This window comes from Palaemon carinicauda, chromosome 1 (genome assembly GCF_036898095.1).
Source record: "Palaemon carinicauda isolate YSFRI2023 chromosome 1, ASM3689809v2, whole genome shotgun sequence".
Lineage (NCBI taxonomy): Eukaryota > Metazoa > Arthropoda > Malacostraca > Decapoda > Palaemonidae > Palaemon > Palaemon carinicauda.
The window spans coordinates 143,627,127-143,639,877 of record NC_090725.1 but is presented as its reverse complement, the minus strand read 5'-3'; the positions used below and the strand labels follow the sequence as shown (position 1 = coordinate 143,639,877).

General features: G+C 45.5%; 1 protein-coding gene across 1 annotated transcript in view; it reads right to left on the bottom strand.

Moving 5' to 3' along the window:
• The window catches only part of Gnf1 (germ line transcription factor 1), a 315,450-nt gene extending 303,405 nt beyond the window's left edge, over positions 1-12,045 (bottom strand). The window contains exon 1 of the mRNA XM_068385704.1: positions 11,904-12,045. Within this exon, the coding sequence (XP_068241805.1) occupies positions 11,904-11,906 (3 nt within the window). The 5' untranslated portion in view covers positions 11,907-12,045. The remainder of the gene's footprint in view (positions 1-11,903) is intronic.
• Between the last annotated feature and the right edge of the window lie 706 nt (positions 12,046-12,751).

Here is a 12,751-nt window from a genome sequence, read left to right as displayed (position 1 = left end):
CCGTCAGGAGCTGCAGAAGGTTCGGGAACCATTCCGCGTGATGCCATAGCGGAGCTACCAGAGTCATCGAACAGTTGACCGATAGTCTGGTCCTGTTGAGAACCCTTCTCATCAGACAGAACGGTGGGAAGGCATACACGTCGATGTTGTCCCACCGTTGCTGGAAAGCATCTTGCCAGAGAGCCTTGGGGTCCGGGACTGGGGAGCAGTATAGAGGCAGCTTGAAATTCAACACTGTCACGAACAGGTCCACGGTCGGGGAACCCCACAAAGTCAGGACTTTGTTGGCTATCTGAGGATCCAAAGACCACTCGGTACTCACTATCTGCGAGGCCCTGCTCAGACTGTCGGCGAGCACATTCCTTTTGCCAGGAATGAAGCGAGCTGATAGTGTTATCGAGTGGACTTCGGTCCACCTCAGAATCTCTACTGCAAGATGGGATAGCTGCTGCAAAAAAGTGCCTCCCTGCTTGCTAAAATAAGCCACTACCGGGGTGTTGTCGCTCATCACCACCACGGAATGACCCGCCAGGGTCCGTTGGAACTGTTGAAGAGCCAGAAAGACGGCCTTCAACTCTAGCAGGTTGATGTGCAGGCACTTTTCTGATTCTGACCAAAGGCCTGAGGTCCTCTGGTTCAGAACGTGCGCCCCCCACCCTTCTTTTGACGCGTCCGAAAACAAGTGTCAATTCCAGGGGGAGGACGAGAAGGCTCACACCCTTTCGCAGGTTCTCGTCGACCAGCCACCACCGCAGGTCCGTCCGTTCCATAGATCCTATCGGGACCAGATCGTCCGGGGAATCGGATCCTTGATTCCACCGGGACTTGAGCCGCCACTGTAGGGATCTCATCCTGAGGCGGCCGTTGGGAACCAGACGAGCCAGGGAGGACAGGTGACCTACGAGACTCAACCACGATTGGGCGGGAAGCTCTTCTCGCCTGAGGAAGGGTTTCGCCACCCTCCTCAGCCTTGCTATCCTGTCGTCTGATGGAAAGGCTTTGTGGAGATTGGTGTCTATCAGCATGCCTAGATAAACCAGTCGTTGGGACGGCTGCAGAGAGGACTTCTCGAGGTTCACCACGATCCCCAGATCCTGGCAAAGACCTAGAAGCCAGTCTTGGTGCCGAAGAAGGGTCGACTCCGAGTCTGCTAGAATCAGCCAGTCGTCCAGATAGAGAAGGAGACGAATGCCGTTCCTGTGCGCCCAAGATGAAATCAGGGTGAACACTCTGGTGAACACCTGAGGAGCTGTGGAGAGACCGAAACACAGCACCTTGAACTGGTAGATCTTGTCGTCTAGGCAGAATCTCAAGTACTTCCTGGAAGACGGATGGATTGGGATCTGGAAGTACGCGTCCTTTAGATCCAGTGTGCACATGAAGTCTAGAGGTCTCACCGCAAGTGTGACCGTGTCCGCTGTCTCCATGCTGAACCGAGTTTGCTTGACAAACCCGTTCAGAGCTGAGAGGTCGATGACAGGTCTCCAGCCTCCAGACGCCTTCTTTACAAGAAAGAGTCGACTGAAGAAGCCTGGGGAGCCGTCGACGACCTCCTGGAGAGCACCCTTCTTGAGCATGGTCTCGACTTCCTCCCGAAGGGCCAACCCCTTTGCCGTTCCCGTGGCATAGGAGCTCAACGACACTGGATTCGCTGTCAGGGGAGGTTGAGATGTTATGAACGGGACGCGATAGCCTTGGCCGATCACCGAAACCGTCCAAACATCAGCCCCGTGTTGCTGCCACCTGTGCACGCAACGTTGAAGGCATCCCCCCACAGGTGGACACGCAGGGGGACTGCCACTCCTAGGGTTTGCGGCCGCGGCCGCTCCCTCTAGGAGTCTTGCCTCCCCTGGAGGACTTACTGCCCCTCTTGACCTTGGCTGGAAAGGGCTGGGCCTTAGACACCACTTTCTTAGCTGCCGGTGCCTGCTTCGGTGCCTTACGAGGCTGCTGCTGCTGTTGCTGCGGAGCTGGAGGCTTATAGGGCCGAGCTGTAAGGGCCCTATGGAGGAGGGAGTCCGTGCTAGATTTCCTCCACCTCTCAGCCGTTCGCTCCATATCCTGTGGCTCCAACAGATTCTCCCCAAGGAGGGAAGCATGTCAGAGCCTACAGACATCCACGGCGGGGACCTTCGAGTGGAACCTCTCGGTCACCGCATCGCGCTGCTTCAACACCGAGTTAGCCCACAGGGTGGTGACCTGGTGCGCCAAAAACTCGATGGAGCGGGTGCCCGAGAGTAAGAAGGTCCCCAGGGCCTTCCTATTGGTCTCTTTTGACAAGTCCTCGGAGCGCAATAGGATGCCCAGAGTTCCTAGCCATATATCCAGCCACGAAGTGGCCTGCATGGCACACTTCGCGACCTTCTCATGGCTCAGGATCTCCGACGCCGAGAACGACACCTGACGGGCAGAGAGCTTCTCGAGGGGAACTCCCTTAGCCAGATCTTCCACGGAGTGATGGAGAGGAAGAGCGAGACTAGACTCACCCAAGATCTCAAAATACCTCCTCTGCTGGAGACGAGGAGGTGGGATGAGTTTGTTCCCGGCAGAGGAACGACTGGAGGAGGCAAGAATCGCGAGCTGAGCATTGCCCCTGGCTCTGGAACTCTTCAATCCCCGAGACCAGGGCAGAGCCGCACTGGTCTTAGGGGCCTTCTGAACATCGAACACTTGGTCCAGGACCGTGTCCTTGCCTTCTCGGGGGGCGATCACGGGATCCATGAACCCGTTGAGTTGCCTCATCAGGCTCAGGACCTGCCAGAAGGCATGTTCAGATTCCTGCTGGTCTCCTCCTTGCGGGCTGGCAGCTAAGTCTCCCGTCCCCGAAATCTCTTCCTGGGGCGAAGCGTGGACGTTCCCCCGGGGAGCAGCGGGTTCCTGGCGAATCCTTGAAGACGATTTCGGGATGGTCTTGGAGTCCTTGGGTTCCCTCCTGGGAGGGATACAGGATCCCAACAAAGAGGTTCGGAGAGCCCCTTCCGCGCAAGACGATTCTCCTCCATGAAGAGAAGGCTCCCCCCTTGGTGCCGAGAGGAAGACTATCGCCTCACTGGACTCACCCGAGGACGGAAAAGCCTTGTCCACGGGAGAAGGAGAAAACGCCTGCGAAGGGGATGGGGCCTTCCCGACAGACCTCTTAGGAACCAACTTCTCCCTGGGGGAAGTCACCACGAAGTCCACTCCTCTCTTTCTCTTCAGCGGAGGTGAGGCAGCCGTTGGTTTGTTCCCCTGATCTGCGAGTGCTGGCTTCATAACCCTCACTAACGCCCGCATCAGAGGACCAAACCAAGTCTGTTGCTCCACGGACACAGAGTCCGAAATCCTCGCTGGAGGGAAAGGGATCGGGCGATCCCTCGGAGTGGACACCACTGGACCTGCCTGAAAAGGAAAGGGGGAAGAAAGACGCACTGACCTCTCTGAAGTGTCTTCCCTGTCCTGCACAACAGTCCTGCGTTTTGGTGGAGGCGATCCTGAGCGCGGTCTGGTAACACGCGTTCCTGCTGTTGTCACTGGCTGTGAAATTTGGCGCGAACGGTCTCGCGGGCGCGCAGGCAAGTGGGCGAGCCGGTGAACGAATGCGTTGGCGCGTCGGCGAGGGAACGCGTTGCCGCGTGGGCGAGCGAGAACGCTCCGAAGATCGCTGGCGACATTGGTCAGGAGACCTGTAGCGCGTGGGAGAGTGATTGCGAGCAGGCGATCGGTGGTGCGCTGACGAACGCTGGCACGCAGGCGAGTGATGGCGCATGGTGACGCGTTGGCGAACGATGGCGCGAGGGCGAGCTAACAGAGGGCGAACCATGTCCTTCCAAATCCTCTGGGCAACGGCGCGTTGGAGAACGCATACGCGCAGGCGATAGGTCACGCGGGCGGTCCGGAGATCGCCGATGTTCAGGTGATCGCTGACGCGTAGGAGAACGCTGACGAGCAGGCGATTGTTGAATCGTCTGTGATCGCTGGCGAGCAAGAGGGCGACGCGTGGAATCCTGTGAAGGAACAGTTGGCGCGGAGCGTTCACGAACAGGAACAGGAAGCGCGTAGGCGCGTGGGCGAACATGTGTTTTAGAAACACGCGCTGGAGAACGCGAGCGATGTTGTGCAGGAACAAGATGAGGATCGTGAGAGCGCTCAGGAGACTGATGGCGCGCAGGGCGCACAACAGGAACTGCAGGATATTCGGAGACCACAGGGGAGAGCTGGCGAGCAGAAGGGCGATGATCCTCAGAAGAGCGCTGACGAACAGGAGAGCGCTGACGAACAGGAGAGCGCTGACGATCAGAAGAGCGCTGATGAGCAGTAGAGCGCCTGTGCGCTAACACTGCAGAAGGGCGAGCAGGGGGAACGCTGGCGCGCTGGGCACTCTTCAGGAACAACAGGTTGAAGGATGTCCTCAGGAGAGCGCTGGCGAGAAGAGGGGCGATCATCAGGAGAGCGCTGGCGAACAGGAGATCGATGACGAACAGGAGAGCGCTGACGAGCAGGAGAGCGCCTGTGCGCTAACACTGCACGTGAAAGGGAAGAATCCCTTTGCCCCGAAGGGACCGTTGCCCGTCGGGGGACGAGGTCAGGTTGCTGAACATCTGCCCCAGAAGTTGAAGGTCTGGAAGGCGTAGGAGACCGATCCCCAGAGAGGTCTAATGAAGCTGGAGCTGCAGGCTGTTTACGGCGAGGAGAGTCCCCTTCGAAGGAAGGAGAAGATCCAAAAAGGCGCCTCTTAACACCCTTATAAGGAGACGGGAGGCCCTTGCGACGCAGCGGACGGTGAGCCTTACGGCGAAGGCGGCCACGAGGAAGATCGTCAGGACCATCAGTCCTCCGAAGGGGAGTCTCAGTCAAAGCACTCCCCTTAGAGGGAAGCTGGACAGCAGAAGAGCCCATAGGACTCCCTTCCCCCTTTGAAGGATGTACGGAAGGGGGAGGAGAGCCGTCAGAACCAACATCCCCAACTGCACCTGCAGAGGATTGCCCCGCCCCGTCGGAGGCCTCTGCCACCACGACGTCGACGATAGACAGAGGATCTACCTCTGCTATCACCGGCGACTGCTTAACGGCGGCCCCCAACTGGACAAGGTCAATCAGGGCAACCCTGGAGGGCAAGCCCTTAAGCCCCAGGGAAGCCCACATCTGAAAAAGATCATCGTTAGACAAAGATTCATCAATAACCTCCCCTGGAGGAGGAGGAGGAACCGCCCCGCTATGGGAGGCGACGCCTTCTCCCCCCACCCAAGGTCGGGAAACAGAACTAGGGCCTGCGCTCCTACTCGGCCGACTCTCCTTAGGAGCCGAACGAGGGGGAGCTTCGGAGGAGGTTTGGGCGGCGAAAGAAAAGTCCCGAGAACCTTCCTCCTTCAAGGCAACCCCGGAAGGAGAACCGTCTCTCTTGGACTTCTTCTTACGCCGGGCGGCCAAATCTCTCCCACTGGGAGGCAGACCACTCCCTGCACTCACTACACATATTTTCCTGATCACACCGTCGGCCTCGACACTGCGGGCAAAGGGTGTGAGGATCCGTGTCCATGGCCGACATAAAAGTACCACAAGGGCGGTCGGCAATTCCAGGGCACGTACGCATAGTAATAATAAAGGTGGTCAACTTCTAACACACACACAAAATGAAAGAAAAAGCAGAAAAAAAAAGATTAAAGGCTGTCAACGAGGACGATGGACAGACACGTCTGTTCATCGCCGGAGCCAAAAGTGAAGTGAAGCAAATCACCGGTGTGTGGGGGGGAGGGGTAGCAAGCTATCCCTTCCCCTACCCCCGCTAACTAGCGCGGGGGTAATTAACCCTCGTTAAAAACTATTGGCTCGTCATTTCAGCTACGCTAAAAGGTAAACCCAATGTAAATAGCGTGGTTTGTATTTCGGTTACAGAACAAACAGTTTTTCACTTGTAACATCTTGTTAGGAGCCTTTGTAGTTGGTTGGGAAAGATCGGGTCAGTAATTAAAATGTGGGTAAATATTTAATATAACATAATATTCCTAAGGATAATAATAAGATATGTTGCTGGTATACTTATAGATAATTGGAACTGTTCTAATGCAAATAACTGGGGGAACAAATATTTTTTAAATTTTAGAGGTTATAAGATCCCAAAAGTTGAATGAAAAAACCGACCTACATTTTCAGAAGGGAAACAAACACAACACCTAACCTGAGAGCCGTATCCTTACCTACTTAGCTACTAAAGGGGTTGTGTATGATAAACCCCACTCTGCAGCCCCCAATGAACAGCCGTATCCTTAGCTTATCGTAAGACTAGGTCAACCGTGTGTTTGCTTCCCAACTACTGTAGCTTCACTACTGGCAAGGTAACACTAAATCATATTATGTAAATCATAAAAATAGTCTAGTAATATTGTATTTCAGACCAAGATAAACAACATTTTCCCCATAGAGAAAAACCGATTTGGCAAGCAATAAGAGTTTACGCCTATCCCAACCAACGGTAAATATCTATCTATGTACAGTTGCCTCAAAGTATTCCTTTACCCCTTACGCTTATGTTTTATGAAAATAGTATGGTAACACCGCAATGAAAGCCTATTTGTCTTGTAACGACGGACGTGAATGGTCGAGCTATTGGTATGCCAGTGCTCCTATTTTTATAAACACTACTGTAGACAATATATTAATGATATACGAATAATAGTTCACATTACAAGTGAAATAAGTTGCTGTTAAATACTTAGAAAAATAGTATAGTAACAGAGTAGTAATAATAGCAATGGTAAAAATCATATTCATTCCTGATTAATCAGACATCGTCAATCTTCGTTACATTCAGTTGAGGCAGGCGTTTGCTAAAATCCAACTTTAGTTCATAGTAGATATATGGGTTCTTTTTCAGAACATAATTATTTGAATGGAAATACGCTTTCGATTTATATAATCCATCAATTTATAAAGAAATGAGATCATAAACCGCAAATTTCAAGACCTATAAATATAATTTCATAAAGGCAATTATGATAGCCATTGACAGGTCATGATACGGAAGGCTTGGGGAAAAATTAATAGACAACCCGATGTATAAAGGAACAAATATATCCAGTGTATCATTCATATATATATATATTTTTAATTCGAGCCACGTCTCACCAGAGTAGCCTAGATGGAAATTTCTCTGGGCGGTAATTAAACTCGAGTCATCTGAGTAACAACACACCTTAACCACCCTGATGGTCTTTATATCATTGGTAGATATGGTTGCACACCGATAAAATCGTACTCATATAGATAAGAGAGACTGAACTATGGTTGGGTTTATTTTATGTCAATTTCGTTGGTATTATCGAACAGTACTATATAAACCTTTTTTAATACCTTGAGAATGACACAGGGACTCGATTAAAGCTGTATAACTCAGAAAGAGAGAGAGAGGCGGGGCCAGTAAGTGATGTCGTGACCTCTGTTAGTCCATTATGTCATTCTCTTGAGTAGCGGTTTAGTGACTAGAGTAGACAATGGATCGCAATCAACAAAGAATCAGCAATAGGAGCAGAATTGTAGGCATGAGAGACTCTGGCATGTCTTACAAACGTATTGCAAGAGAATTAGGAATTTCATTGCCAACAGTTCGACTTTGGTGTCGAAGATGGGAAGAGTCTGGAAACCTCAACGACAGGCCAAGAGCTGGTGGGCCAAGAAAAACGACCCCAGAAGAAGATAGGGCGATTTCGGAAGTAGCCACGCAAAGCCCATTTATAAATGCAGTTGCCATAAGGGACACACTGAACTTGCGTGTTTCGTCTGGAACTATAAGAAATAGGCTCCACGCAGACGGTATCCACCATAGGACTCCGGCAGTGAAACAAAAGCTGGAGGATCGTCATAAAACGGCACGGCTGGAATTTGCTCAACGTTATTTGGAAGAGGGGTTAGACTTCTGGGGCAGAGTAATTTTCAGTGACGAAAAGACCTTCGCTTCTAACACGCATGGTCGTCTGCATTGCTGGAGGCGTGATAACACGAGATACGACAGCCAGAATATTTATCAAGTAGCCAGAAGCGGCCATATCACCTGTAACGTTTGGGGGTGGATACACCTGCATGGCGTTGGTGAATTGGCCGAGATCAGTGGAAGGTTCAACGCTGAGCAGTATCTCGAAATTTTGGAAGAGGTGATGGTTCCTTCCGTTCGCGCTTATGCTCTTCCTTATCCTGAGCAGATAATTTTCATGCAGGTATGTGCATTGTTTTTTTTTTTTTTTTTTTAGTTATATGAATGCCCTTTCTTGACAAATATGGTATCAACTCATTGCTGATATTGGTCATAAAGTAGTTTCAAATTACTCAATAAGACTTTTGTCTTGGATTTATTAGTTTTATAACTGTAAAAGGATCTTACATCAACATCATTGATCTACATTCCCTGATGAATCTAAAGCGGCCAAATAAAGCCACTGAAATTGTTACAAGGTATTTTTTGCCTCTTCATGAAAAGTAGACCAATATCAACACACAACACCCACGTCTCCTCCTTGGCTACTCAAGCCCTTTTATTAATCATTATTGTGACTCCTTTTGCTGGACTAAACGGCATTATTTTGCCGTCATTTATATTGAAAATATAAATTGTTCTCCTTCCACCTTGTTCTAACAGTATGATTAATCAGTTATATTATTTCTTTTAGGATAACTGTTCCATCCATACTGCGAGGATTGTCCGAGCATGGTTTGCTGAACAGCGCGACATTGTTCTCCTTCCCTGGCCGAGCAAAGCATGCGACTTGAACCCGATCGAAAATGTCTGGGGGGAACATCGTCAACAGCTGGGAGCAGGGTCAGGAGCGTAACCACCAGCGTCTTTTCCAGCATGTTCTCAACAATTGGGAACTGTTCCGCCGCAACCGACAAGTTGTGTATAACCACGTCTCGTCAATGCAAAACAGATTGCAAGATGTTATTGCACATAATGGTGGATGGACAAAATATTAATGTTTCAAATACGATCTTGTTTTACTTATTTTCTTTTTTACAATTCAACATTGTATAACTAGAATTAAATAATTTATTTCCATATTGATTTCACTAAACCTTGCCCACAAATGTAAGGAATGTTATGAGAATGGAAACTGAAAAAAAAAAATAATAAGCTTCAATCAACCAGTATCGCTTGAGTACTAAAACAAAAGGTTAATACGAAGTTATGATTGCGATTAAACATTGAATATCACAAATTTATAATACATAGTTTTCAGATATTTGCTATAAATTCATCGATGAATCCAGCTGATTTTAATAAAGAAAATTCATAATTATATAATAAAAGACTTGGGTATTTTATTTTTTACCAACGATTAAGACCAAGGCCAGCTCAACTGAGGGTGCAATTTAGTCATTTAAGTTAAATGTAAAATAAAAAAAAAAAAAAATTCTAAACCTGACGATAACTGAAAGCAATTCAATCCATCTCTTTATCTCTATGTATCTACCCATCTATGGTGCATCTAGTTGCAAGTTTTAATTGCTAATTATCTTATCTAGAATATTTAGTATTAAAAGTGATATCTTACGAAGCACTTACATTCCCTAAAGTAATTCCGTTGTCAAGTGGGCTTTTGACAACCGATAAATTCTCGAACTGCCCGTCATGAATTTATACCTTACTACTCTGAGAATGATCATCATGGAATTTATTTTCATAAAAATTAACATGCGACTGATGATTCCTTCTTGATGTTTTGTTAGGTCATAGCCTATGTGGAGGGAAATATTACATATTGAACGAGATCTGTGAAACAGCTAGTTTGACGTCAATAACTTGTTTCAGACCCCCACCGTATTGTAATAAGTATTGAAATCACAAGGATATCGGAGTTATCTTATTATATAATGACATGGCTATACAACATTTATCTAATCGAGTCCCTGTTGTCATTCTCAAGGTATTAAAAAAGTCTATATAGTATTGTTTGATAATACCAACGAAATTGACAAAATAAAACCAACCATAGTTCAGTCTCTCTCTCTTATCTATATGAGTACTGATTTTATCGGTGTGCAACCATATCTACCAATGATATAAAGACCATCAGGGTGGTTAAGGTGTGTTGTTACTCAGATGACTCGAGTTTAATTACCGCCCAGAGAAATTTCCATCTAGGCTACTCTGGTGAGACGTGGCTCGAATTAAAAAAATATATATATATGAATGATACACTGGATATATTTGTTCCTTTATACATCGGGTTGTCTATTAATTTTTCCCCAAGCCTTCCGTATCATGACCTGTCAATGGCTATCATAATTGCCTTTATGAAATTATATTTATAGGTCTTGAAATTTGCGGTTTATGATCTCATTTCTTTATAAATTGATGGATTATATAAATCGAAAGCGTATTTCCATACAAATAATTATGTTCTGAAAAAGAACCCATATATCTACTATGAACTAAAGTTGGATTTCAGCAAACGCCTGCCTCAACTGAATGTAACGAAGGTTGACGATGTCTGATTAATCAGGAATGAATATGATTTTTACCATTGCTATTATTACTACTCTGTTACTATACTATTTTTCTCAGTATTTAACAGCAACTTATTTCACTTGTAATGTGAACTATTATTCGTATATCATTAATATATTGTCTACAGTAGTGTTTATAAAAATAGGAGCACTGGCATACCAATAGCTCGACCATTCACGTCCGTCGTTACAAGACAAATAGGCTTTCATTGCGGTGTTACCATACTATTTTCATAAATCATAAGCGTAAGGGGTAAAGGAATACTTTGAGGCAACTGTACCAAGGCAGTTTCCCCAATTTTGGGGGGTAGCCAGCATCAAACAAATGAAATAAATATATGATACTTTAATTACTAGCGAAACTAGAATTCGCTAAAAGAAATGAACGAGTGCTGGCTAGTTTGATATTTTTCTCTATATGTTTAATAGGGACTGGGGCATAAAAACTTACGTATCGGTCGATTAAAATGTGAAGTATGTTTTTCACTCTAAGTCCATTGTTTACATTTGAGAAACTGAAGGGGACTTATTGCGCATGCTTGGTTTCTGTGCATTTACAATGACGTATCTGTCAGGTTGTTTTTTAAATCAATTAACAGCTTACAATATTTTTTCCAAAGTTCCCGGATGCTGTTCTACAACAGCCCTCTTTTTCCCACCTTCCCCTTCAGTTTCAACTTTACCACCATCACATAAAGACGTCTACAGGAGGGAACTTGAGAGAAGTACGTTAATCTACTTCGAAATTTAGTGCGATTTAATTTATGTTGGCAATAGATTATGATGAAAATGCTTTCTGTTCAGTGTATAGGTATTGTTACAAGTGAAATTAAAAAATAACCAAATAATGCCTCAAAGGTCTGATTCTGACTTGATCTTTAAGAAGACCAACACATTTTCTACTACAAAGCTTCTGTAAAGATTACCAAGAGGAAAAAAAAAAAAGGGGGATGGGGTCAATAATAAGGTAAGGAGTTATTTGTAATTTACTTTAGCATAATGTAAGGATTTATTTGTGATTTACTTTTAGTTTGTGACCTGGGAAGGGGGATCCGAGGGCTCGCCATCGGCTAGGGGTTGTGACCTGGGAACTACTAAGTTAGGTTAGGTGGTTTTTTTAGGTTTTGTACCCATTTACAAATCTCAAAAGTGTTAAATAATCATGTTTGGCCTGTTTCCAGCCACTTACAAGAATCATATAACTATTGGTATCCAGAAGTTGGACAAAATATAGAACATACTATGAGAATACCCAAAAGTTAATTCTCTGCCTATTACATATTACCGTGGTTACATGGACAAACTGCAGATATATATAATCCAAGCAGTGGCGCTTGAATTTGCAAACCTGACAAATAAATATGACCATATATACCTTACATTGCCCTAATTCCGTGACATTTAACTTTATGAAATTATATCTATCTTACCATTTTATACAAAATTTGACTGATTTTGACGTCTTGGTCCTGTTATGATCTGTGGAGTCAGCCAGTTTCCCGCTACGATTCATTTGTCAACAAACGAGAAAAACAAATGAATGACTAATATTTGTGTTCTATAAAACGATTTGATGTAAACAACTAAATTGTATAATCAGAGCAAAAAAACGGAGAAAAAATAGAGAACATAAAACTTTTGTGAATTGTGGAATGTAAGTAGAGAAATAAGTGTTACCTTAAAACGAAACGAATGAATAAAAAGAAAAAAATAGGAAATGGAAAGTGGAAGGAATAGTCCAGTTGGGGTTATAGCCTTATAGGTGAGCCCGTGTGCGATGTGAGGGAACATTCTTCTATGCTTGATTTTCATTGATAGTATCAATTTGATAAATCTTAGCCTAAGAGTCTTTCATCTAATCCCGTTGTTTGGCTGATGTTTTGGAAAATTGGCACTAAAATGGAAGAAAACTAATTGCACGTCGTCGACATACTTTTTCAGCTATAAAGCACTATTTTTTACTTTTTTTAACAAACCAATGATGTACTTATATATAAATCTTACTATCATAAGCAATTTTGTATAATGCATTTGTCCAAATGGGGTATTATGATGAAAATTTTATTTTTAACAAAAGTCTTTAACTCTTAATTTGATAGGCCATATACAGCACTACATGGATTATTGATGGTAAATTGTGTAGTTTGATACACAACGAGTTATATACAGTGCATAACCAATAACCATAATTCAAATGGTTGTTCATCTCTTATAAAAGTCACAGTTAGGAAATATCACTAAAAAAAAAAAAAGTCACTTTATCACATTGAATCTTACA